This window comes from Camelus ferus, chromosome 17 (genome assembly GCF_009834535.1).
Source record: "Camelus ferus isolate YT-003-E chromosome 17, BCGSAC_Cfer_1.0, whole genome shotgun sequence".
Lineage (NCBI taxonomy): Eukaryota > Metazoa > Chordata > Mammalia > Artiodactyla > Camelidae > Camelus > Camelus ferus.
The window spans coordinates 19,089,249-19,114,275 of record NC_045712.1 but is presented as its reverse complement, the minus strand read 5'-3'; the positions used below and the strand labels follow the sequence as shown (position 1 = coordinate 19,114,275).

General features: G+C 50.3%; 1 protein-coding gene across 1 annotated transcript in view; it reads left to right on the top strand.

The window, feature by feature from the left end:
* Window positions 1-22,803, top strand: part of FLNB (filamin B) — a 128,528-nt gene extending 105,725 nt beyond the window's left edge. Inside the window, 13 exon segments of the mRNA XM_032458196.1 lie at window positions 567-740; window positions 1,636-1,794; window positions 2,081-2,284; window positions 3,321-3,473; window positions 3,569-3,691; window positions 6,285-6,551; window positions 7,182-7,319; window positions 8,335-8,450; window positions 11,581-11,713; window positions 14,379-14,555; window positions 18,786-19,004; window positions 19,950-20,153; window positions 21,155-22,803. Coding sequence (XP_032314087.1) covers window positions 567-740; window positions 1,636-1,794; window positions 2,081-2,284; window positions 3,321-3,473; window positions 3,569-3,691; window positions 6,285-6,551; window positions 7,182-7,319; window positions 8,335-8,450; window positions 11,581-11,713; window positions 14,379-14,555; window positions 18,786-19,004; window positions 19,950-20,153; window positions 21,155-21,342 — 2,255 coding nt within the window. The 3' untranslated portion in view covers window positions 21,343-22,803.
* Window positions 22,804-25,027: the final 2,224 nt, after the last annotated feature.

Here is a 25,027-nt window from a genome sequence, read left to right as displayed (position 1 = left end):
TTCTGATTAAAATCAGAGGCATCGCTATGAAGTGTTTCATGTGACTTGCCTGAAATTTAAGTGTCTTGGTAGATGACATTTTTGGTGTTGTTCCTTTTGTACCTGCACATGTGTCCACAGGACCACAGACATTATTCAGTGGCTTATTCCAGATGAAGCTGTGTGCCCGTGCCCACTGTCATCACAGAAAATGTCTGAATTTTTGTTCTCATGGGATTTTCACGCTGGCATCCAGCCCCCAACCAGCAGTGACAGTCTGTGTGTGACACCCTTCAATATGTGTGATTGGCCCTTCAGGGTTCCATCCCTTCCTCATCTCACATATCCGGAAAAATAGAGAGAACTTCAGGGTCACTTGGAGGGAGAATTCAGATGTAGAGTGTCCTCCCAGTGGCACTTTGACCGTGTAAATTGCTTTGTTCTGACCTATGCCTCTCCCTGAGGCTCCCATGGCTTGTGTCAGTCTGACCTTACAGGCATCAGGGCAGCCCTGGGTGAGTGATTAACCCTTTTGAAACAAAGAATCATTCTCTCTGATGGCCCTCTCTCCCTGCTTCCCTTCACAGGTGGCCTGGACTTGGCTATTGAGGGGCCCTCAAAGGCCGAGATCAGCTGCATTGACAACAAAGATGGGACGTGCACAGTGACCTACCTGCCCACCCTGCCAGGCGACTACAGCATTCTGGTCAAGTACAATGACAAGCACATCCCTGGCAGCCCCTTCACAGCCAAGATCACAGGTAGAGTTGCCTTGCTTACCGGGGGCTTCCTAGTGGGAAGTATGACAGCCTCTCTCCCATCAGACCCAGAGCAGCAGGCTAGGCATCTGTCTGAGATTAGGTGTCACAGTGACTCCTTGGGGAGCATGGTCAATGCTGAATGGGCTAAATTCCTCCTTTAGCAGGTAATCCTGGGAAAAGCAAGCTCACCATTTGGAGAGCACTTACTTTGTGCTAGTCTGACCCCACGGTATGTAAGAGGCCCTCTGATAGAGGCATTCATATAATGCTTATTGCATAAGTAAATGGGCTCAGAGATGCCCATCAGCATCACTACTAGACAGATTTTTTTCCTCTCCATTTTACAGATGGGAAAACTGAAGGTTGGAGAGATAGTGGCCAAGCCAAGTTCACATGGGGATATTCTGGGATTCAGGTGGAGGTTATCTGACTCCAAGCCCTACTCCTGGCCCCTGTTACTCTCACTGTGTTTGAGTCATGCACTCAGTGGGTTATAAACAAGACGTGCAAGACAAGGTTCTTGCCCCAAGGTGTTTAGACCTGTCTGTGAAACAGCCAGCCGTCCCTGTGTGAACATGATGAGTGTTCACCCGAGAAAGGCCCCAAGGGGATAATAGCCAGGTGGCAGGTGCCTCCCACTAGCAAAGATTTTTTTTTTTAAATGCAGTCTGTGTGGACTCAGGTCTCCAGTTCCTGCCAGTCCTACTAGTCTTCCCCCTAACCAGGTATAAATAGCAATTGTTTTTTGTTGGTTAGGTCTGCTCTTTGTCCAAGGCACATCTTTTCACTTAATTTTGGGTAATTAATTCTTGCCTGTTCATCTGCATGTGGAGTGAGGGCTCCGGAGAGCTGGGGTCACATGTAACTGAGCCTTGTTGGGGGTCGTGTTTCCCAGATGACAGCAGGCGGTGCTCTCAGGTGAAGCTGGGCTCTGCCGCCGACTTCCTGCTCGACATCAGCGAGACTGACCTCAGCACCCTGACGGCCAGCATCAAGGCCCCATCCGGCCGAGATGAGCCCTGTCTCCTGAAGAGGTTGCCCAACAATCACATCGGTGAGGCCAGGCTGCCCTCCCGGCTGGAGCCGGGACATCTTGGGTGGGAGACGGGGATTCCTTCGGTTTTTGCCGAGAAATTGGTAGCCCCTTGGGGTGTGAGGTGAGAAGCCTACTGGGTCACATGTGTGGTAAGAGCTGTGATCTTGGCCACCCTCTTGGACACCCTGGGCTGCTGGGAAGTCAGAAAGGAAGTTCTGTTGCCATCCTTGCAAGTGTGTCTCCCTGCTTCCTCCCCACACCTTCCCCTCTTCTTACAAACCCCAATCTGTTCTCCGGTCTCCAGGCATCTCCTTCATCCCCCGGGAAGTGGGTGAGCACCTGGTCAGCATCAAGAAGAATGGCAACCACGTGGCCAACAGCCCCGTGTCCATCATGGTGGTCCAGTCGGAGATCGGTGATGCCCGCAGAGCCAAAGTCTACGGCCGTGGCCTATCAGAAGGCCGGACTTTTGAGATGTCTGACTTCATCGTGGACACGAGGGATGCAGGTCTGTGGTGGGGGGGGTCCCCAGGAGAAAAGCCCAGAGCTTGCAGAACTGGCTTGTTTTTGCTCAGACTGCTTCGTCTTTTTGTCCTACCAACTTTCTTTTCTTTCTGAGCATCTTTCAAGCTGTAGATCCTTATGTGTGCATTATCCTCATCACTGAAGCCCCAGGAGCAATGGTGAAGTAGGTATTATCTTGTTTTCTAGATGAAAAATTTAAGACTCACAGGAATTAGCATCCCCATCTGCTTCTAGCATTTGAACCCAGAGCCACGACAACTCATAGGTTAATGTTTCATTATCTACACTCTCAGCATTGTTCTCAGCTTCCCAGGGTCTGCTGAACTCATCCCAAGCTAAGAATGTTGGCCAGCTGGCCAAGGTCGTGTTCAGCAGAGCAGTGCTTTGGAGGACGTGAGGAATTTCTTCCTGTTTCCTCTTTGAGAAGGTCTGAATTAGGTTGAACCTCTCCAGGCTACTCCATTTCCTAGTGTCCTTGTCTTCTGCCTTCTTGATGGCTGCACTGGTGACTTCTGGACAAAGTTGCAGTCCCAGGGGAGGGAGCTGGAGAATTTCTGGTCCTGATGGGCTAATGTTCTCTGTTGATTCCTCAGGTTATTAAAGCTTTAGATCTGCTGTCTTAGTGGTTCCCTGGCATGTGAGGCAGCTAGAGGCAGTTTAAAATGTCAAAATCTCAGGCCTGCAGCTGGCCATAAGCCTCCAGGCAGTGCCTGCTATTCTTGGGGGCATGTGGGCCGTGTCTTCCCCAGTGGCTTCTGCAGGATGGGTGGTCCGTGGGATGTTAGTAGATACCCTTGAGAAAAGAGTATAGTCAAAGCCATGTTCACCAGGTTCTTCCACTGCAGGATTCTCAGAGCCTTTAACTGGCTCCTCTGCCCAGGGCTCTCCAACAGGAGTCACCGTTACTGTCTTTCTGCTGGCTGGAGCATTTCTAGGGTTGGATGTCCTTTCTGCATTCATCAAGCTCCCCCTTCCTGGTGAGTTGCTGTGACAGCAGCCCGCCGGCCACTGCTTTGCAGGTTATGGTGGCATATCCCTGGCGGTGGAAGGCCCCAGCAAAGTGGACATCCAGACAGAGGACCTGGAGGACGGCACTTGCAAGGTCTCCTACTTCCCCACCGTGCCTGGGGTTTACATCGTCTCCACCAAGTTCGCTGATGAGCACGTGCCTGGTACGTGTGGCCCCCTCTGCCCTCCCTGCCTGATGCTTGCACTTCCTGACGCGTGGGTTCTGGGCTGCTCACGAGGGCCTTCTTGGTTCTTGCAGGGAGTCCGTTTACCGTGAAGATCAGTGGGGAGGGAAGAGTCAAGGAAAGCATCACCCGAACCAGCCGAGCGCCATCTGTGGCCACTGTCGGGAGCATCTGTGACCTGAACCTGAAAATCCCAGGTGAGTGTGAGGGGCTTGTGGGTCAGGGCGTGGGCATCATTGGAGGCCAAGTCCAGGCTTGGCCCAGAATGTGTCGTCCAAACCTGCTATGGGGAACTATTTTTTAATTTAACTTTTATTTTTATGTATTCATTAATAATTTTAATATTTCTTTTCACAGAGGCCCATCCAGGAAAAATAAATCTGTTTACCTGCTACCTTTTTCTTCTTCCAAGTGGAAAATAGCTTTGTTGTATCATATGAGGGAAAATAGATAAACTTTTAGACTTTAATTCGCTGTGTGTTGAATACAATAATGTCAATGAGAGAGCTGACCCCACTGATCCGCATATCTGGAAGGAGGTGTCAGCCCGGCGACATCCTTCTAATTTCCATTCATATCTTTTATTTCTAAAATCAGAATGAGGTTTGGGATGCAAGGCTGCGAAGGTGAGCCACATCTAGCCCTTTGGCCAAATTAGCCAGTAAATGGCCACAGTCTGTCTGAAACATGGCCCAGGTTTTTTTTATTGTTGAAAAGTCACTGTGTGAGTGAAGGCGTTGAGGCTCCTCTGGCACGTGCGTGGAGTTGCAGACTCTACGGGGACGAGAAATCTCAGGCTGTGATGAGTTTCTAGATGAAGCTCCATGTAGTATCTCCCGTCTTCCCTAACTTACCGCGTGTCTGTTTGCTCTGCCTTCTCGGCAATACTTGATGGGTTCTTCCCGTGTAGACACAATGTTGGCCAAAGCCTCATTATTGTAGTGTCCAGACTAAAAGTCACTTAAAAAGAACTGTGTGGACTGTGATCATAAAAAGTTGACGTGCTCAGGGGGAGGGTATATCTCAAGCGGTAGAGCACATGCTTAGCATACATGAGGTCCTGGGTTCAATCCCCAGGACCTCCTCTAAGAATAAACAAATAAATCTAATTACCTCCCCCTGCAAATAAACAAACAAACATTTTTTTAAAAAGTTGACATGCTCAAAAAAAAAAAACGGGGGAAGTAAGTGTCACCTCATATCCCTACATATGGGGAGTTTGTGGTTCACGTCTGAGGACCTGAGCTGGACCCCAGATGCCCCCAGCCCCCTGGACACACGGGCTCAGTCTCAGGTCACATTGGTGCCCTTCTCACTCACTGTGTGTGGGCATCTTTACACACCAAAACTACTTCCCCATCATCTTCCCAGCGACTGTGTAAGAGTCCATGTCACATGTAGCTGCACCGTCCGTTGTCGGGTTTTCTCACTCCCCACACACGCATCTTAATCCCATGACCCCTGTAACTGGTGCTTGTGACACCTGCCGCCGTGTGCTCAGGCTGTCGTCACACTGGACGGACGCCCAGCAGTGGGATTGCTGGGTCAATACGTTTCAGATGCTGCTATGCCTTGGCAGCCTGTCCTCCAGAAATTGGTGCCTGTTTCTCTGTTTTTCCCACCAGCCCTGGGCACTGTCTTTCATTCTTACTGTGACTAATCTGATGGAAAGATATGGTACCCAGTTTTCAGTTTCATTTCTCTGGTCACTAGGAGAATTCTCTTCTATTTCCTCTGCCTGTTTGTCTCTTACCTTTGTCTGATGTGGACAGTTACCCTTTCTCCAAGGTCTTGTCTGGCTCTTGACTCCTTTGCTCTTTTCAGTGGCACCAGATGACTCTGGGTGACTCATTTTCCCCCTTATTGCCTAAACCATCCTCTCTCGCCAGCCTCCAGATGTTCTCCGGACCCAGGCCGTGTGGGGTGGCGCTCCCTTCAACCTCCTTCCTTTCTCTGTCCTCAGGGCTCAAAGTCATGAGCTGCTGCCCAGATCCCGTAGGGCTGGAGGGTGCGGTTTCATGCTGCTGTAGGTGACAGCATTGCTTGGTCAGCCGGCATGCAGCGCGCCTGTGTGCACCACGTCAGTCCAGGCGCGGTCGCTGGCATGGCACGGGCACCTCGGGTGGAGCAGATGTGGTCCGCTTCCTGGTGTTGAGGACCCGAGGCATCACGGTTCTGGAAGTGTGGCCTCTGGTCTTCGGTTTGCTCAAAGCTTTGCTCACGCGTGGTTTTCCCTTTGCCACTGGGACTGACCTGTGTTCACCTTTTTCTCTAAATGCGTTTTGTCTTGTTGCCTAAAAGAAATGCTAAGGCTTCTTGACGATGAGGGGTGATAGCTCTTGCGTTTTCTGCCCTTACCTATGGAAAAGAGCCCCTATAAGCATGACAGGTGGTCCCGTGCCACCTTTGCCTAGAAACTTCTGAGCCATCGCAGTTTTTATTTCCATGTTGTAACTATCGGCTCAGGCTCTGGTTTGAAACTGCTGCGTGGAACTGAGTCACTTCCCACCACAAGGGCTGTGAAGGGCTTGGCAAGGCAAGAAGTGTCAGTGCCCCCAAGAATGTTCTCTGCATTGGGTGGCTACAAGGGCCTTGCTCCCTCCGTGCTGGTCACAGCCACCCAGGGATTTGAGGGGCCAGGAGGGCAGGCATCCAGCCTGAAGGGGAGGAAGCCTGAGCACCCTGCACCCTGGGCCGCACTCGCTTTGCCTTCCGCTGCTTGCCCTGCATGTCCTGTTCCACCTTGGTTCCTCGCCCTCACCCTCCTCTCTTTCTCCCCCTGCTTTTCAGAAATCGACAGCAGCGACATGTCGGCCCACGTCACCAGCCCCTCCGGCCGCGTGACCGAGGCAGAGATTGTGCCCGTGGGGAAGAACTCGCACTGCGTCCGGTTTGTGCCCCAGGAGATGGGCGTCCACACTGTCAGCGTCAAGTACCGCGGCCAGCACGTCACCGGCAGCCCCTTCCAGTTCACCGTGGGGCCGCTCGGCGAGGGGGGCGCCCACAAGGTCCGGGCAGGGGGCCCCGGCCTGGAGCGAGGAGAAGCAGGAGTCCCAGGTGAGCGTTCCGGGCAGATTCTTACTTGGGAAGATGGAGTTCAGCCTGGTGGTGTGAGCACCCTGCACCCCTCACCCTGCTCTAAAAGGAAGACTTTGTAGGTACGATTCTGATGGGTGATATGAAGAGGCATTGTTTAAAGCAAGACTTCTGTGGCTACAGATGTTTGGGAATTGCTCGCTTACCCAAAGCTAAACAGGTGTCTTACTGAGGGACTTCCTGGAGCCTGTGGTTTATGGGTGTGTGTCGTGAGGCTCCAAGAGAGGAACAGGGTCATCAAACTGTTTCCAGAGCACCGTGCAGGCTAACATACTGTGGAACATGCCAGAATTCTACAAAACTGGCTGTGAGAGTCCCTTGCAGTGGTGGTGTCTGGGTGGGAAGATCTGTGGGGACAGAACCGGACACCCTCATCTTTTTCATGTGTTTGGAAGATGCCTGATTGCCCATGAACTCAGTGTAGTCATGGATAGTACCTGCGAAACATCAGCGGTGCTCTTTCTTGGGTTCTACTCGGGGTTAGGGAAACAGAAAAGGGCTGGCAACAAACAGAACCCAGCACCCCAGGTTTGAGCAGGAAGAGGGGTCTGTATCAGGCTCAGTCACTGACCAGGTGTTTCTCTGTCTTAGCCGAGTTCAGCATCTGGACCCGGGAGGCAGGCGCCGGGGGCCTCTCCATCGCTGTTGAGGGCCCCAGTAAGGCCGAGATCACATTCGATGACCATAAGAACGGATCCTGCGGTGTGTCTTATATTGCCCAGGAGCCTGGTATGTACTCCAGGGCCAGCAGGGGGCATTCTCCTTGTTTGGGGGCGGCTGGGTTGTAAGGAGCAGAAACCCATCCGACCAGCTCAAGTAGGACAGGAGCTTGTCTGCGTGGGCACCTGGGAGCACCTTCTCAAAATCCAGTTGCCAGAAGTCCAGCAAGGCCTGAAACGAGCAGGAATCCTTGTTCCTGTTGTGTCTTGTCCTTCTCTGTTGGCCTCGCTGAAGCTTTCATTCAGCTGTTTCATTCTTCCCGCTGACCAGCCTCTCTCTGCCCACCCTCGGCCGGCAGCTGGTGTGGCTGCCCCAGAAGAGTGGGCCCAGCAGCTGAGGGGTTCCTAACCTCCTGTGTGCCATGGATCCTTTGGGCCTCTGGTGAAGCCCACGGGGACCATCTCAGGAAATATTTTTAAGCACATGAAATAAAATACATCCGATTATAAAGGAAACAAATTGTATTAAGATATTGCTATCAACCTCTTTTTAAAAGAACAAATGTGTAACATAGCAACATATCCACATCTTCACTGATACATTAAGTCATACGATTTGGCGCAGTCTCTTAACTACCTTAATTTCTAAAGTGGTGATGAGTGTAAATGGTGTGGCAAGATACATATAAAACTGTAAAGTGATACATATCTGTGCTTGTTGTTGTGACAAAGTCACAGGTCTTAACATGCTGTGATTTCTTGTCAACACTTCTAATGGAAATGCTAAATTTCAGTTTGAGGTTAGTAAAAATAAAGTAAACATCCATCCACATTTTGTGGATCTCCTGAGTACTGCACACAGGCCCTTTGTGGTGGGGGACCCTGTGGGCACAGGTTAAAAATCCCTGCCCTTGTCCAGCTAAGAGAAATCAGGCTGGCCCGCTGTAAGCCAGGTGGCCCTCCCTGAACCAGTCAGCCTCAGCCCTGGAGGCGAGGCAGGGACACTTCAGCCCCAGATAGAGAAGCAGGAGGTCACTCTGGAGTTACTTTCCTGGGGGTTTGATGGGACTTTGCTGTCCCCACAGGTAACTACGAGGTGTCTATCAAGTTCAACGATGAGCACATCCCCGAAAGTCCCTACCTGGTGCCGGTGATCGCACCCTCCGACGACGCCCGCCGCCTCACTGTTCTGAGCCTTCAGGTGAGACGCAAGGAAGCATCCACCTCCTTGGCCACAGGCCGACCAGTGAGGCCCTGGACTCCCGAGGCCCCTTCAATCCCCGACTCAGTGCCAAGGGCCCCAGCACATGTTGACAAGGGGAGCTTTCCCAGGCAGAGTCACACGTAGGCCAGGAGACCGTTGGGACGAGCAGAAACAGAGCCTCGGTCAATACAACTCCTCGACATTGGGCGATGAGTTTTGTTTTCTAAATACTTATTTGAGAGAAACAAAGAAGGCCTGTTAATAACTGGTTAAGGGATAAGGAGGGCTTTCAAAACAAAACAAACACAAAACTAACAGCCCAGTGATGTTCAGCTTGCTATTGTTGGCTTCCTCTTCCTCAAGAAAGTCAACTGTGATTTATTTTATGATGCTGATCTGTTTACAGTAAGCATGCAAGGCACTGTGTTAAGACCTATGTCAGTGTCACTTCCCTAAATCCTTGCTACAACCTGGTGAATAGGTTTGACCCCATTTAAAGATAGAAAAACTGAGGTACAGAATGTTTATGGCTATCAGGAACCAACTGGCATGAGGCAGAGTGAGGTCTCTGTGGCTCCAAAACCGTGCTCCTAACGGCGGCCACCTTAATCCCAACCCCGGCGTGGCCGCTGGGTGCATAACCCAACCTAATGGGATGCCAGGAGACGCAGCTTCTCCCCCTGGCTTAAAACAGGTCGGTTCATTCAAGGCTGCAGTAGAGTCTTCAGCCAAACTAAGAATCACTGGGGATGCCTTTGGGTCTCAGGACACTGAAAAATAATTAGGTGTCTGAATCTGGTGTAGCAGTTTGGTTGTGGGATAACACCAGAATCCCAGAATATGATTTTGGGTTAGAGAGGTTTCTAAGTAGCCTTCAGCTGCCCCTCAGTTCTGGAAAATATTGAATTAAAACTCAATCTCATATCTCCCATTGGTGATATCTAGTTCCCCGCTCTTGGTTTACATGTGGACATCTAACCTTGCCCTGAGGGGGATCGGTACTGCTAGTTGTCCCAGACGTTAGAGAACCCAAACAGAAGTCAAACCAGAGTCACGGTCAACAGATTGAAGCGGCCTCGTCCGGAGAGTACCGAGGGTACTGACTGGTCACTGTGGTGTCGATGTTTTTCTTGTGTTTCATTTAAAGGCTTCTTAACAGGAGTTTCTCCTGTGGCCAGCTTAACTAAAACCTATGGAGGGAGATAAACCCAGCATTTTCTGAGGGCAAAGAGCTGCCTTCATGCATCTCCAAGTTTTCTTTTGGATCTTCCAAGGCGTTTATCTCCCTCTTGAGGATTTAGAGGCAGGCGGACTCAGGTAATGTAAAAACGGTTCTGTCCAAAAGGAGCTGGCTGGTGTGGAGAAATCCCCTCCAGAAAACTTCGGTAGAGTCCTCTTGGTCTCAGTGTGGTCATGAAATATTTAGGTAAGTGTGCAGCAGGCTTGTTCGTCCGTCAGGCTTTTATAACCAGCTGCTGCGGCAGGAGGGGCGTGTGTATCAGCTTCGTCCCCTGTTCTTCCCGGTCACTTGATGCCAAGTGACATGCAAATTATTTATTGGAGCTTTATTGGCAGGCTGCAGGGCAACATCTGGTACTGGTTAGGAAAGAGGGGCGTGTACTGTTTCCTCTTGCTTTTGAGACATTTTAGAAAATTGGAGTCGGCTGGTATTTTGTGGAGGGAGGGGTGGGATAGGGGTGATCTGGCCATCAAAGACTCCTTAATTTTGTGTTCAGTCCTCCCTCCCTTGTCTGTAACCTTGAGAGCAGTTTAGTAGAATATTCTTCGACAATGGTAACGTCCCACATCTCCGACGTGCAGTGTAGTAGCCACGAGCCCGTGGGTACAGAGCAGTTGCAATGTGGCTAGTGTAACTGAGGAACTGAATTTTGTATTTCACTTAATTTTGATTGATTTAAATTTAAATGTATGTAACTGTACGTGGCTAGTGATGACCACATCGGGCAGCACTGCTTTACGCCTTGCTGTTGAGATGGGATCCTTGGACCAGCAGTCTCTGCACCGCCTGGGAACTTATTAAAAACATGTGGAGCCCCAGGCTCCATCCCAGACCCACTGAATCAGAATCTGCATTTTAACAAGACCCCCCAGGTGCCTCAGTTGCATGTGAAGTGTGAGCCCTGCTGCCTTAGAGTTACCATCTGAGTAGCTGTCCAATCAAGTGTACATCAAACCTGCTGACTTGAAAAATTTTGCTATTCAGGATTGGCCAATCTTAAAATATCTTAAGCATCTAAACTTCCAATCATCTCCTCTCAGCAGAGGATATAGGTTCCAAGACAAAGCATAGAGAGTGAAACTGATTCAGGAAAGAGCAAAAGCTGCCCTTCTCTCCATGGCTCTTGAGAGGGGATGAACGACTTCTAAATGCATATTAATATTTAACGATAAGCTGACATGTTTCAACTCTTTTATGTATGGGCTAGGCCCTGTGCTGAGTGCTTTGAATGCATAATTTCATTTAATCCTCACAGCAGCTCTGTGAGAAATTCAGTTTTTATACCCATTTTACAGATGAGGAAACTGAGGGTCAAAGAGGTTAAACAACTTTAAATAGCTAGGAAATGGTAGTATCCCCAGGTCCTGCTGATTTTTAACCACTGGGCAGTACTGCATGACAGAAAAATCTTGTGTAGCCCTTTATGAGTTTATTAAAAGCCCTCTCCATCTCCATTCTTGAGATAAAAAAAGTTTGCTCATGTTAATGAGTGCCTGGTTCTATCAGCTGCCAACCTCCTTCTAGAAAGTGGGGAGGGACTTCTCTTCTTTTCAATCTGGAAGATACTGGGTTTTCTGGCCTATACACGTTTTGTTTATGATGCTGAAACTATACTATTGCTGGCCAGGATGTCTCCAGAGCTAGGAACCATCTCTTCCAGCCTGATTCAGGATAGTTTGAACACAAGACCATGTCTATGTGTGTCTGTGCTGTCTTATAGTTAATGGTAGAAATGTGGCATTGCCCACCTGCTCTTCTGTTGTCTGATGTTATATAGAAAAACATTCCAGGCCTATTGGCATCAGAATTATCGCTGGGTCAGGTCGATGTGTGCCACTGAGCAGGAACCCTGAGGGCTGTAACCTGTCTCATGTATTAAATTCTCAGGAATCGGGACTAAAAGTTAACCAGCCAGCCTCCTTTGCTATAAGGTTGAATGGGGCAAAAGGCAAGATTGATGCAAAGGTGCACAGCCCCTCTGGAGCCGTGGAGGAGTGCCATGTGTCTGAGCTGGAGCCAGGTAAGCCGGAGGCCGGGCGTGCGGGTCCCAGCACCAGCGTCCCCCACCCAGGAATGTTTCTGAAAACGTGAATCCTGACGGAGGAGTCATTGGCCTCTCCAAGGCCTTCTGATTCCCTTTGCTGCTGCCTGACACCGTTTATAAATTCGGGTATAAACATTTGCCAGGGGCAGGCTTTGAGATAAATACAACACCTCCCTTTTTTTTTTTTTTTAAACAAATACTTCTGTATTTTCTATTGTTTTTCAGATTTCTTTCACATGACTTTCATTGTGATGGTCTCTTATCTTAATAAAATGTCACAGATTTTTATTACTGACCTTATGAAATGAATAAGTACACTTTGACCCTCACTTCACTCTGAGGGAAAGTGCAATTGATGTTCATTTGTAAATTAAAAAAAAAAAGAGAGAGAGAATCCAGGTCTCCAGTAGGGCTTAATAGCAGAAGATTTCCTTACCTGCTGCCTTGGTGTACGGAATTCCCTGATGTCAATCAACTTTAATGAGACCATTTTGCCAGTGAACATTTTTTAGGTGTCAGAGACTTGACAGGAAGGTGAGGCTGAGGAAGACATGATTCTTGCCCTCAAAGAGGAGCCCAGAGTCGAGTGAGGACCTAGAGAGAGGGAGCCAAAAACGTGCAGTGCACTGGTGAGGACCCCAGCTGATCACCAACAGCACAGTGGGGCTGAGAATTAGATGGCAAATAAAGATGGTTGAAACAGGAGAGGAAAAGGGTTTCTGCCTTGAGGTCAAGAGGACTGCTCAGAGGAGGAGGCATTGAATGTGGGCCCTGATGCGTGAGGAAGAGCCCTGTGACCACTGCCCTTATTGGACATTTGCTGTTTGCCCTGCTCTGTGTACAGGGACGGTGGACACCTAGGACCTGGGTTAGCATTTAGACGTCTTCCTCCCACTGGGCAGAAAAGGAAAGGGCAGTGGGAAACCTCAGAAAGAGCAAGTGTGGGGGCTGGGTGCCCTGATCAGATCGTGACTTAAGTCTGACCATATCGTAGGGAATGTGTTGGAGCATCTGAAAGGCAGGGTAGTGAGCTGATGCTCCCAATGTGGTCCATTTGGAAAAACAATATTAATCAGCAGTGTTAGAAATGGAGAGAATGGACTTGAGGCCAGAGAACTGGAACATTTGGTGAGCAGTTGGCCACAGTCAATGAAAGTGAATTCAGAAAGGCTACATGTAACTTGGTGATGGGGTAGAAAGATGATGGTATAATTGGCAACACTCGGGACAATAGCCATGGGTGGGCAAAGGTTGGCCTATGCCTTATAGAGCTTATTATTTTATTTTGAGGGGTTTTAAAGTGTCTCCTGGATATCCAAGTGGGGATATTTAATAGAGCTCTACAGTGTTGGATTGGTCAGCAAGTGAGATGTGCTGTCCTTAGCCCCAGGCAGTAGTTGGAGTCCTTGGGACGTCTGAAACCACCATGCCTCATTTAGTATGCTGTTGGTGACAAATTACAGAACACCCAGCTCAACTCGTATAATAAAGGGGTCCATTAATTCAAACTGGAAGTTCAGGATCTAAGGTGGGTTTCAGCAGCAACTTAATTCAGCCATCCAGCTGCGTTCTCCAAGGCCCCACACAATCTCTGCTCCTTCTGATTTGTGGGCCTCATTCTAAAACTGGCCCTCCTCTTTGTGGCAAGATGGCTGCAACAGCACCAGGGCTTCCTTTCTCCACACTATACCAATCAAGAGAGACATCCTATACTCAAGTTTTTTTCTCAGAAGTGTAACATGCTCCTTTCCCAGAGGTCTCCAGAAAACTGCCCTTCTATCTCACTGATCACTGAACACACATGCCAGTTCCTGAGTCACTTCCTGTGGCTAAGTGCCATGTGCTCATTGACTTAGGCTTGGGAATGAGGGATTTTCCCAGGTTAGCTTGACCCATACCTGGACGTGGGCGTGGGGTCAGTTTTCCCTGCAGCACATTGGCTTTCAGAGAGGGGTGGGTACCAGTTGGGGACTATTGGGGGAAGCACAGTATGGAAGGGTATGTGTGGAAGTTCCATATGGAGAGAGGATCAGAGGGGGAGAGAAGAGGGTTTTGGGTGGAGCTTCGGGGAGCAAAGATTCTGAGGGGGATGGAGGGTACAAGGAGCCATGGAGAGGCTGCGAGACTGACTGCAGGAGAAGACTCTGCATCCCAGGTGGGAGCACTTTGGGGAGGAAGGGGGTGGTCATGTGGTGCCTGATGGACGGACAGTCCAGGTGCCCATTTCAGTTAACTGATCATCCTGCCACGTGCTGTGACCCAAACGCACTGTGAGAAACTGTGGGACAGTTGCTACCCTGGAGCTTAATTAAGGAGCATTAATTCCATTTCTCCCCGCTTTAAGTAGCCAAGTAGAGAAATTTTGCCAGAAGTGAGCTTTTCATAAAGAAAGTGTTCTTCTGAGGCAGAGACCAGGGAGGATCAAACAGAGAATTTGAGATTTGGATGCATTTCCCGAAAGGCTGACTAGGGACACACAAGTAGGCCCAACATATTGGGTGCCAGGCTTCCGGCAGAACCGTTGTCTTATTAAGCAGTGATTTAAGATTGGCCTCCTGTCCTTTGTCGTTCTCTCCACCCCCACCCCCACCCCAGTGGTGCCCACGTGCTCACTTTCTCCTGTGCCTTTGCTCACTCCTAGATAAGTACGCTGTTCGCTTCATCCCCCACGAGAATGGTGTCCACACAATCGACGTCAAGTTCAATGGGAGCCACGTGGTTGGAAGCCCCTTCAAAGTGCGCGTCGGAGAGCCCGGACAAGCGGGGAACCCTGCCCTGGTGTCCGCCTATGGTGCAGGGCTCGAGGGGGGCACCACAGGTAATACACCGTCTCTGCCTCTCTACCGGAGCCAGCCCCAGGGGCAGAGCCAGATGGAACCCTCCAAGCCCCGGGAAGCCTTCCCCACGCTCTCCCAGGGAAACTGCAATAATGCACCCTTGGGGGGCTCTCACTTGACCCACCGTAGATCCAGAGTGAGGGCTTGCTGGCCCTACTCTCACAGCTCATTACTGTTTGCTGTGCTTCCTTTCTGCCTTTGCCAGGTTCCTTTAGGGCCAGGACACTGGTAGGGAGGGGATACAACACAGCATCATTCGTTTTGAGGGGTCCTTTGCCTACACAGAGTTTGTGATGCATATAATGGACCTTTTGCGAGGTCCCCTACCCGCCAGCAAATTTAGTGGTCCCTGGGCTCCTAGAAACACACTGAATCAGCAGTAAGACCTGCCACAGCCTGGCTCCTTCTTTTATTCTGATCCTAAGAGAAGAAAAAAGACTAAAACAGTAAAACTTCTGGAGGTTTTGAGACTCGTTACAGTTTGTTTTTAATCTCTGCCCCAGTTGGGGCACATTTGATTGTGAAAAATGCAGGCAGTGAGGGAGTGTGTAAAGTTCCATCTTGCTTCTTCTCGCTCCGTCCCTCTGGGTCCAGGAGGAAATGCAGCTAACAGGTCAGGGGAGGACCTTCAGGTTGTCTTTTTGTTGGTCTTCATTCTTGGTCACTTAGTTGCTTAGCTAGTCGGTTTATTAAAAAGGTAGACAGAAGTTTTGCTTTTATTTTACAGAAATAGTCTTAATGTATGCGTTGTAGTACAGCTTGCTTTTGTCACTTGACATCTTAAGGAACTTTCCATGTCAGAACCTACAGATCTAACCTCATGATGGCTGCAGTTGGTGTTCATACTGTGGAAATAGAGGTGGGCACGAGGGCTGTCCAGTGTGTCACTGTTATGGAAGATGCCGGGGTGGGGAGCTTGTCCACTTAGACATTACCGCAGGAATGGACTCACTGGGACATGGTGTGCGTCTGGGTGTTACTTTGGGCACTTTTAGGGAGGCAGCCCGGTTTCTTGAGTCCCTTTGTGTGTGTGCACATTCTTCTCTTAGTCTCCCCCTGATACAGTGAGTGGGACAGAGCAGACCTACCTCCCCACAGGCAAGTGGGTGAGTGGCCACAGTTATCTAGCTGGGGAGCGAGCAGGGGCTGAGGATCCCTGCCCAGGTGCAGGAGTGACTAACCGGCTGGCGTGCCACCTTGAGACTCTGGCCAAAACAGTGGACTCAGCAAAACCTTCCAGGGGGTCTGCATGAGTACTTTCCATCTCCCCAGGCCCATCTAGTCTGGCTCCACACGGAACTCCAGGCCAGCAACTTGCCCTTTGTAAAAGGCATAGTATTGTTTCACCCTCAGCGATGTCCTTTTTCAGATGAGCAAAGTGAGACTCCAAAAGGTTGAGCAAGCTTAGCTGAGAGGGGACAGAACTAGGAATCAGTCCAAGTCTACGCCTCAAAGCCAGTGCACTTGACCCCTCAGTTTTGCTGCCTCCCTCAGAGTCTGGCTCACCCAGAAGCAGTGACCGCACCCCTGGCCTCCTTTGGGGGTGTCCTAAACCAGGACCCCTGTCCTCCCAGCTGCCCTGGAATGGTTCCCAAGCAGTAGTGCAGGCATTTGGCCCCTGGCAAGCCACCCATCATCAAAGCCCAGATGGGGTCCTCCTGGTACTTGGGGCCCCAGCAGGCCTTGGTCCAGGCCTCACAGTGGCCACTGAGGTCTCCTGCAGCCACCCCGTCCCCCTGCTGGGTCACACCTGCTGTGCCCTGGGCCTCTCACGCTTCCTCTTGGCTGTTCGCACAGCCTACTCCAGAGCTCGGGTTTCAGGCTCTGCTTTGCCAGCACTGGATGATGCTGAGGGAAGGAGCTGGTCTTGCAGGGAGACTCCCAGCCAGGAGGGAGAGGTACAGAGCATGCCTGTTTCAAACCCTGTGTAAATATTGCTCTTGTCAAGGGGAAGGCGTCTTGTTTTTCTAGCTGTCCCGTTCCCAGGCCTTTTCCCAAATATCCATCCCCAGATTACACAGCTGCAGTGTGCATGGAATGAAAAGGTATCTATGCCCGGCTGCTGGAGGGCCTGCGTGCAGACCTTCGGAACAAAGCAGGCTTCATTGTATCTTTATGGGTGGGTTTGCTGTATCTCTTGGCTCAAGCTTTACATGGTCCATCCTGCAGGTTTTGGAGCAGGGGAATGTGGAGAATTTCGGGTGGGACTCTGCTGCAGAGTGGCTGAGAAGGTTGGGAGTTAGACCAGGGAGTCAGACTCTTCGATGGGAAGAGCCATTTTCCTGATGAAATGCTCCAGGAGCCCCCTCCAGTGTGCACAAGATGGAAGGGAAGAGCCTTCTTCCCTCCCGTTACCCCTCATCCACCTTGGATGGAGTAGGGCTGTGTGAAACTCACAGGAACTCATCTGTACACACGTGGGGGCGCAGGGAAGACCGCCACACCCAGAGATGTCTAGGGTACTGGTTCTAGCTGGAGGCAGCAGTCTCCTTTCTCCCATCTGCTCTCCCATCCCGGAGCCTTTAGCTGGTCAGACAGATCTTATGTTTAAACCCGAGTTCTGTCTGCCCCGCCCCCGCTTTGTGACTTGGGGCGAGTTATGTGACTTCACTGAGCCTCATGTGACTTCCTGTAAAATGAGAACAGTACGGGAGCCCACCTGATAGGTTGCTCTTGTCCTGTGATTCCTTGTTGCCCTTTTCCCACCCCATCTTCCTTTCTGGGCCCTCACAGTCAGGGTCAACTGATGTTTCTCTGGAGCAGCTTGTGTAAAAGTGTGGGGCTCCTCTCCGCTGCACCCAGCTCTTCTCATCTTCACTTTAAAAGTATCTTTCCTTACTGTCACTTGCAGCTACTTCCTGGAAACTGTCCCTTCTTGTGCATACCCCCTCCTTTCCCCACACAGCCCTGCTTCGGCTGCGTGAGGGGCTTCTGGGCTGCATGTTTTAAATACAAGGTTGAGATAGTGGGGCGGGGGTGGGGGGTGGGGAGGAGCCCTGGGACAGGAGCCTCAGGAGCTTCCAGAAACAGCTGGGTTGTGTTTGGGGGTTGCATGATAGCAGCTCCTTTGTTTTATTGATAACCAGAACAATAATTCTTTCTCTGGCCTCAGAGCTGTAATTAAACCAAAATAGTTCCCAGCTGGGGTGGCATCCAGGGCTCTGGAAAAGACACCACCCTGCATGGGGACGCTATGCCAGGGATGCCCCGTAGAGGGCACTGTAGCGAGTGTACAGCTGATGTCCTGGCCCCCAGGTAACCCTCACTGACAACCTCTTCTCCCTCTGGACTGGAAGGGAGCCTGGAAGAGTCAGGGCTTTTGCAGGGCATTGAGCTCAGGCAGGAATCCTACAGTGGTCACTGCTTGGCACTCTCTTTGGGCCCAACTTTTCTTTTGTCACAAGGCAGAATGTCTGTGTAGGAGGTCTTCATGGACTAAGCAGAATGTCCTGGGGCTGCGATTAGAGCATCTGGTGGCTGAGAGACGGACCTGTGCTTCGGAGCCACGCGGACTTGCTCTGATCCCAGCTCTGCCACTTTCTCATTCAGCTGTGACTGTCAAATGGTGGATCCTCCCTGAATCTCAGTGTCGTTTGTGAAAGAAGAAACACTGGGCATGTAAAACGATGGGCATGGGATCTGGAGCCTGAGTGGTGCGAGTGGGAATCAGCACGAGCTGCCGTTTGGTCCTGTTTTTGTTGCTGGGATCCATGGCAAAAGTAGGGGGCAGGCAGATCCTAGCGGCTGCCCCGGTCTTTGGCATGGTGTCTGAGGCGAGGAGCCTGAGGAGGAAGGAGGAGACGCTGGGCCGCCTGGGCTTCTCCAAGTCCACCCAGAGAAGGGAAAAGTCAGAGAGTCTTACTTTTCCCCCACACCTGGAGGCAGAGCTGGCCCTTGGGGACTGAAGCAGCACTTCAAGCTCACAGCGCCCAGGGGAGAGAACAGGGCAGTGGGTGCTGGCAGGCAGAATGTCAGCCACACCCCTGCCTGAGCCTTGGAAAGGGTGTTACCACCCCCCAGGGCCTAAAGTTCTCTGTGCCAGGAGCTGAGAGCTAGTACCAGTGGGTTCCCATGTGGCCAAGGTGACCCCCTCAGTGAGGGGACTTGTGTGTGTCCTGACACTGCTTCAGCCCCGCAACACTCCCCAAATCACACCCCCTCGTCACTGCAAACCATCCGCATGGTCTTTATTCCCTCTCCCTTTCTCCCAGGTATCCAGTCTGAATTTTTCATCAACACCACCCGAGCAGGGCCAGGGACGTTATCCGTCACCATTGAAGGGCCCTCCAAGGTTAAAATGGATTGCCAGGAGACCCCAGAAGGGTACAAAGTCATGTACACCCCCATGGCTCCTGGCAACTACCTGATTGGCGTCAAATATGGTGGGCCCAACCATATCGTGGGCAGTCCTTTCAAGGCCAAGGTGACAGGTAACCACCAAACACCTTTGAAGTTACTCTCCCCCACTGTGGAGCTGATCTTCTCAGATTATCAGCAGAGCTATTCAGAAGTAGAAACTGGATGATTTTAGATATGTTTAATTTACTTGAGTCTTGAACGTAAGGAAATGGTAGGACATGTCAGAGGGGAGTGCATGTTCGAAATTTGCAAAATAAGCCGGCAGAATGGGAGTTGAGAAAGCATGTTAGATGGTTTTCTGTCTCTAACAGAAATGTTTACATACTTGAGATCTGACGTATTTGTTTTAGGTCAGGGCCTGAAAAATCCCCTCATTTCTAACCTTCACTTTTAAAATAATCAAAAGTTTTTATTAAATCTATAAAAATATGCCTCCTTCAGAACACTGACAAAAGTATCAAACGGTAAAAACCACCTCACAGCCCATCACCGAAGGTAACCACCATAAATACTGTGAATTCCTTCCACATCTCTCTGTCCTTGGTTCACTGTCATATGAGTAGTATAAGTTTGCTGCAGAAAAATTAAAAATTCAGATAGAAAAATCATATGCAGAGAGAATCATTGTTGATGTTTTGTCAGTGTCCTCCCACACTTCTACAGTATTTATATGTAGAGTATTTTATATAAATGGAAAGATGTCAGTTCTGTAGGGTGGCACCTGTAGTTATATAGGAGGGATTTCCAGGTCAAGCCATTCAAGGCTAGACTCTCCCATATGCCAAGAAAGCCAGATCCTAGTTGTGAGGGGCAGGACCCTAGAACCCCATAGAAGACATTGTGGATGTGAAATGGGGAAGTTGTGGCATTTAGGTCTGGGTGTTGGCGGTGTGAGGTAGGGATGTGGCGGCTTTCAGATCCAAGTGTTGGGGTGCAGGGGCTCTCCTGCGGCTTCAGTGTGGGGCACTTGCCTCTTCTGGCCAGTCACGCCTGCTTCCCTCCCTTCCGTGTCCTAGGCCAGCGTCTGGTCAGCCCTGGCTTGGCCAACGAGACCTCATCCATCCTGGTGGAGTCAGTGACCAGGTCCTCGACGGAGACCTGCTATAGCGCCATCCCCAAGGCATCCTCTGACGCCAGCAAGGTGACCTCCAAGGGGGCGGGGCTCTCGAAGGCTTTCGTGGGCCAGAAGAGCTCCTTCCTGGTGGACTGCAGCAAAGCCGGTAGGCAGCCTGGCCCTGCTCGGGGAAGGGAGGGGCTGGGGGGTCACCCTCTGTGTGCTTCTGTCTGCAGTGCCCACCCACCCATGTAACCCAACCATTTGCAGGTAATCTTGTTTATTATCCTATTCTGCACTTTTTTTGGGGGGGGTGGTAATTAGGCTTATTTATTTGGTTTTTAATGGAGGTACTTGGGATTGAACCCAGTACCTTGTGCACACTAAGCACGTGTTCTACCACTGAGCTATGCCCTCCCCCCTGCACTTAAATATTTTAAAATCATTTTCCTCTTTTGCCTATTGGTTTTTTTCTAATGACCTTAAGATACATAGGAATGGTAGCATTATCCCCATTACACTGAATCAGTAACCTGGCCTCTTCTCTGCCACCAGATGCTTTAATTGCAGCTTGAACTTGGGTATTTATCTGGGTGTCAATGTTTATTCCCTGGGTCCTGGCATCTAGCACATTTGGGCTGGAATCGTGGTTCCACCACTTACTTACTCTTTCCTTCCTTCCCAAAGCTTATCAGCTGTGTGTCCTTGGGAAAGTTACTACATCTCTTTCTGAAAGTCAGTTTCCTCTTCTGTGAAGTGGGAATAACCTTCCTTATGGTTCTTAGAAGAAAAAATGTGATCAGAATAGCCCACCCTTACATAATCCTTACCATGTGCTTCACATATAATAACTCCTCTAAACCTCACAGCAAGCCCCTGAAGTAGGTGCTAGTGCCATCCTGTTTACAGATGGGGACACAAAGGCAGGGACAGGTGACGTTCCATATCCAAGGTCACCCAGCTAGGAAGTGGCAGGGCAGGGACTTGAACCCATATGAGCCCTGCTCATCACTGCCACACTCTCCCACTTCTCAAAGGTCCCCAGCATCATCAGAGAAGCTCAGTAGGCAGTAACTGAGGTCTTTTCTTTGGCTCCCATATCCCCTCCTCTTACTCTGCCTTCTGGGATGCATCCTCATGGAGTAACCACCTTCCTCTGCCTCCCAGGTTCCAACATGCTGCTGATCGGGGTCCACGGGCCCACCACCCCCTGCGAAGAGGTCTCCATGAAGCATGTGGGCAACCAGCAGTACAATGTCACGTACGTCGTCAAGGAAAAGGGGGATTACGTTCTGGCCGTGAAGTGGGGAGAGGAACACATCCCTGGCAGCCCCTTCCATGTCACAGTGCCTTAAAACAGTTCTCATCACATCGTGGGAGGAGTTCTGGTGGTTGCTTTTGTTGCTTGTTTGTAACTCATTTTATACAAAGTCCTTCAGCCTGTTTGTGGGTCTGAAACCCCCATCCCAAAAACATTGCCCTTTTTTTTTTTAAAGTACCTTCAGAAAGAAGTCCTAGACTTGACTCCTTAGGGATATGTTGGGGACTCGGGAAATGCAAACTCCAATAGGCCCAGCAAATTGGACCTCTTACGGCAAAGACCACCCCTTACAGACAGACTGAGAACACAGACAAGGCTGACATATTTAAGAAATGAAATTGGCTAGCCAGTTTACAAAACAAGTCTTGGGAGGAGAAGGCCAGGGAAAAGAGGAGACCTCGTTAGGCTGTTATTTAGAAAAGATGATGTCTTAAAATCATCTTCACCTCTTCCTGTGCCCGTATCACGTAAGAAAATGGTTTTAGGTGGACACCATTGTTTAAACACTACTCATTACCACCCTGACCCTGTCTCTCAAAGGGCAGGGTGTCTGCGGTAATGGACTGGCCCACATGGCTTCTTGGTGCCTCTCCCCTCATCCCGCTACTGTTTCCCTGCAAAGTCATTGCGTGTGACCGTCTTGGTGGCCATGTCTTTGTTTTTGTTTTTAAAGCCTGTTTCATTCGCTGGCTCTGAGGAAATTCTGCAGTGGCAAGCAGCCCCTCACTTGCCAAAGATCCCTTTATTTTTAACCAACCTCGTCCTTAACACACGCTCCAGCCATCTGTCAGTCTGAGTCTTTACCAGCACGTCCACAGAGACCGCAGGTGGGTCCTTGTGTTAGCGGAGGCCTGTCACGTGACACAACACGCCACGACCACCCCCAGTCAGCCTCAGCGTCACTTTTCCTGGGAAATAATTAAAGAGGGAAGAAAGAAAGTCCTGCCGACCTTTGGCTGAAAGTCAGGGAATGGTGGAAGGGGAGGGAAGGACATTAGCTCATTGGTGGTCCTTTACCACTTGCAGAAATAGTGAAAGCTACGTGGCTGACCATGACCGTGTGTTTGGCCCTGACCATGTGTCACCTGAGGCTGTTTGGAAAGCAATACGCAGGTGCAAAATTCCAAAAATGGGGTATAAAGCATTTTGCAGACCTGCTTTGGAATAAAGTTAGTGTTCAGGGCTGCCTGACTGCGGTGTGGTCTGGCAGGCAGGCCTTTCAGATTGACTGCTTAGCCCTGGGGAAGTGGCCTCTGTCATCGTGAGTGCCTCCGTGGATGGAATAGGGTGAGGTGGGTGACCCTTCCTGAGGGGTAGCACGTGGGGGCAGGGGGCAAGTGTTGGCAGAGCCCACCTGTTGGAAACTGGAGCGGCCTGAAGCCTGATGTGAAAGGACCACAGGCCTCATAAACTGGGACGTGGAAGCGAAACTGGAACGAAACGCCAACTGTAAATTGTATCTTATAACTTATTAAATACAACGTTTGCTCCGTGAGCTCCCTGGGTGTTCTTGGATGGTGCCCTTTCTGAATAAATGGTTTGAGTCTCTGACCAGCTCTCCCAAACCCTGGCCAAAAGGACGCAGGTTAAGCAACTTGCCTTGAGAGGAAGCCTTGCCTCCTTTTATGGGGGGACGTCCTGCTTCTCCGCGGGCCTCTGTGGGAGTTTATCCAGAAAGGACTGGCCTGAGAGTGGGGGGTGCAGATCCCAACACAACCTCCCAGAGAGATTTGCTGGGGTTTGTCCTGGATAAGAGTCCCAGATATGGAACACACCTAGGGGAAGGATGTGGTTTTAAAAAGGGAGAGAGAGAAAGCCTTTTTCCTGATGACCTGGGAAACCCTCATTTTAGGGAGTTTATTCAGGTAAGAAGCTGTGACACCTGTCATCCTACCACCTTTGTACAGCAGGGTTTGGATTTCATGGTGCCGCCCCGCCCACCCCACTCCTCTTCCCCCCATCAGTTCCTCGCCCGTCTGCTTCTCCTTTTTGCTCAGAGAGCTGCTTGCCTCATCCTTAGGACATACCTAGCCCCTTGCCACCTCCTACCCTCGACACTTACTCAGGTGCTGCAGTGACATTTGCAGTCCCAAAGCTCACTTGGGGCAGATCCTGGGTCCCCGCCTTTTGTCCCGAGTGGGAGCTTTACCTCCCAAGTTATCCCACTGTGGGAGCAGGAGCATAGAAGCAAGGGGACCCAGGAGCTCCCCACCCCTAGGCAAGCCCCTGGCAGTCGTCATGGTGATAGGGAGTCCCTCACTGGAGGTGAGGGGTGGAGGGAAAGGCAGAGAAGGAAGACGCTTCTAGGTCCTTTTGTGTGTTTCTTCCTGATACGCAGCTGTTGATCAGGATGCAATTTGTGTACCTCTGAGAGGTGGGAGGAAGATGGGAGGGAAGGAGGTTTCTGTGGGCCTGTGCTGTGAATGACTTTATGGACCGCAGGAGGTCCATGGGCTCTGGGGAGTGCAGGCTCTGTCCAGTGGGTCTGGAGAGGCCACAGAGGCTGTGTTTGCCCACAGAGGAGCACAGGGGCCCAGCCATTGGTTTCTATACCTTGTTGAAGCCTGGCTGGTTTCTGGGAAGGCAGCATCTGTAAATTAACAGCTGGACTTGGGCATCAGGTATGCTAGGGCTTAAGCTGGCTTAGCCTCTCACTGGCTGGCCTCCAGAAGGTTGCTTTGCCTCTCAGAGCGTGCGGGGGTGAGCCTGAGGATCAGATGAAATCCCACTGGGAGCTGTCAGCGTCTTGGCCACTGCTGTCTCTGCCAGAGGTGACGTACCTCCTAGACAGGCTGCTTGGTAGCACCCGAGGCTGCACCTCGGAGTTCCCTGCTGCTTATGTCAAAGACATCGCAGGGTGAAATCTGTGAATCTCTCTGCTGGTCAGTGGCTGGAACCACAGGGCAACTCTTACTTGCTCCTATGGGAACTGACTATTGTTTGTTGCAAACACCTTGAAAACTTTTAAACTTGATCCTGGACAGGCCAGGTGCCAGGTCCTTTCTGACTTTCACTGGTTGACTTTGCCCCTTTCCAACCAAGAGCTGGCTGGACCATCACCCTTTGGTGGCCGATGGAGATTAGGCAGACAGCAGCTGCCCTGCAGAGATCTCCAACCCAGAGGAGGCCTGCCCCCTTCCAGCCTCTTCCTGGTTGAATTTCTTTCTGCACCCAGGGAAGCACTCATCAGCAATGCTGCCAAGAAGGAAACATTTTATTAACATGTCTCTTTGTTTCCAATGCACTTATAAACACGTGGGCCCTTGACCATATGTCTAGTCTTAAGACTTCAAAGGGTCCTTGAAAGCTGCATTTTAATGAGTTTGATGTAAAACGAGTCTGGCGCATAGGGATTTAATTTTCATTTAAAATTGCACAGACTTAAAAATTAGCAGAATTAAAGGTTAATGGCAAAATGAATGCTCAACTCTTGTCAACCCCTCAAATTTGTACTTTAAATGGGGAGCAAAATCGTTAATTTAAGTGCCCTTTGGCCTTAGTGTTTGGCCAAAGGAATGGAATCTTTCCAAGTCTCCATCAGCTTGTGGGGTGGAAGGAGCTTTTATAATCAGAGTATTTCACTAATGAAAACTCTTTTTTCCCAGAAACACATCTTGTTTAGCTAATTTTCTTTTTCTCCTCACAATAGCAAATCATAACTCCAAGAGGGAGTGAAAATGTCACATCGCTCAAGGCAAGCCTAAACCCAAGATTTTCCC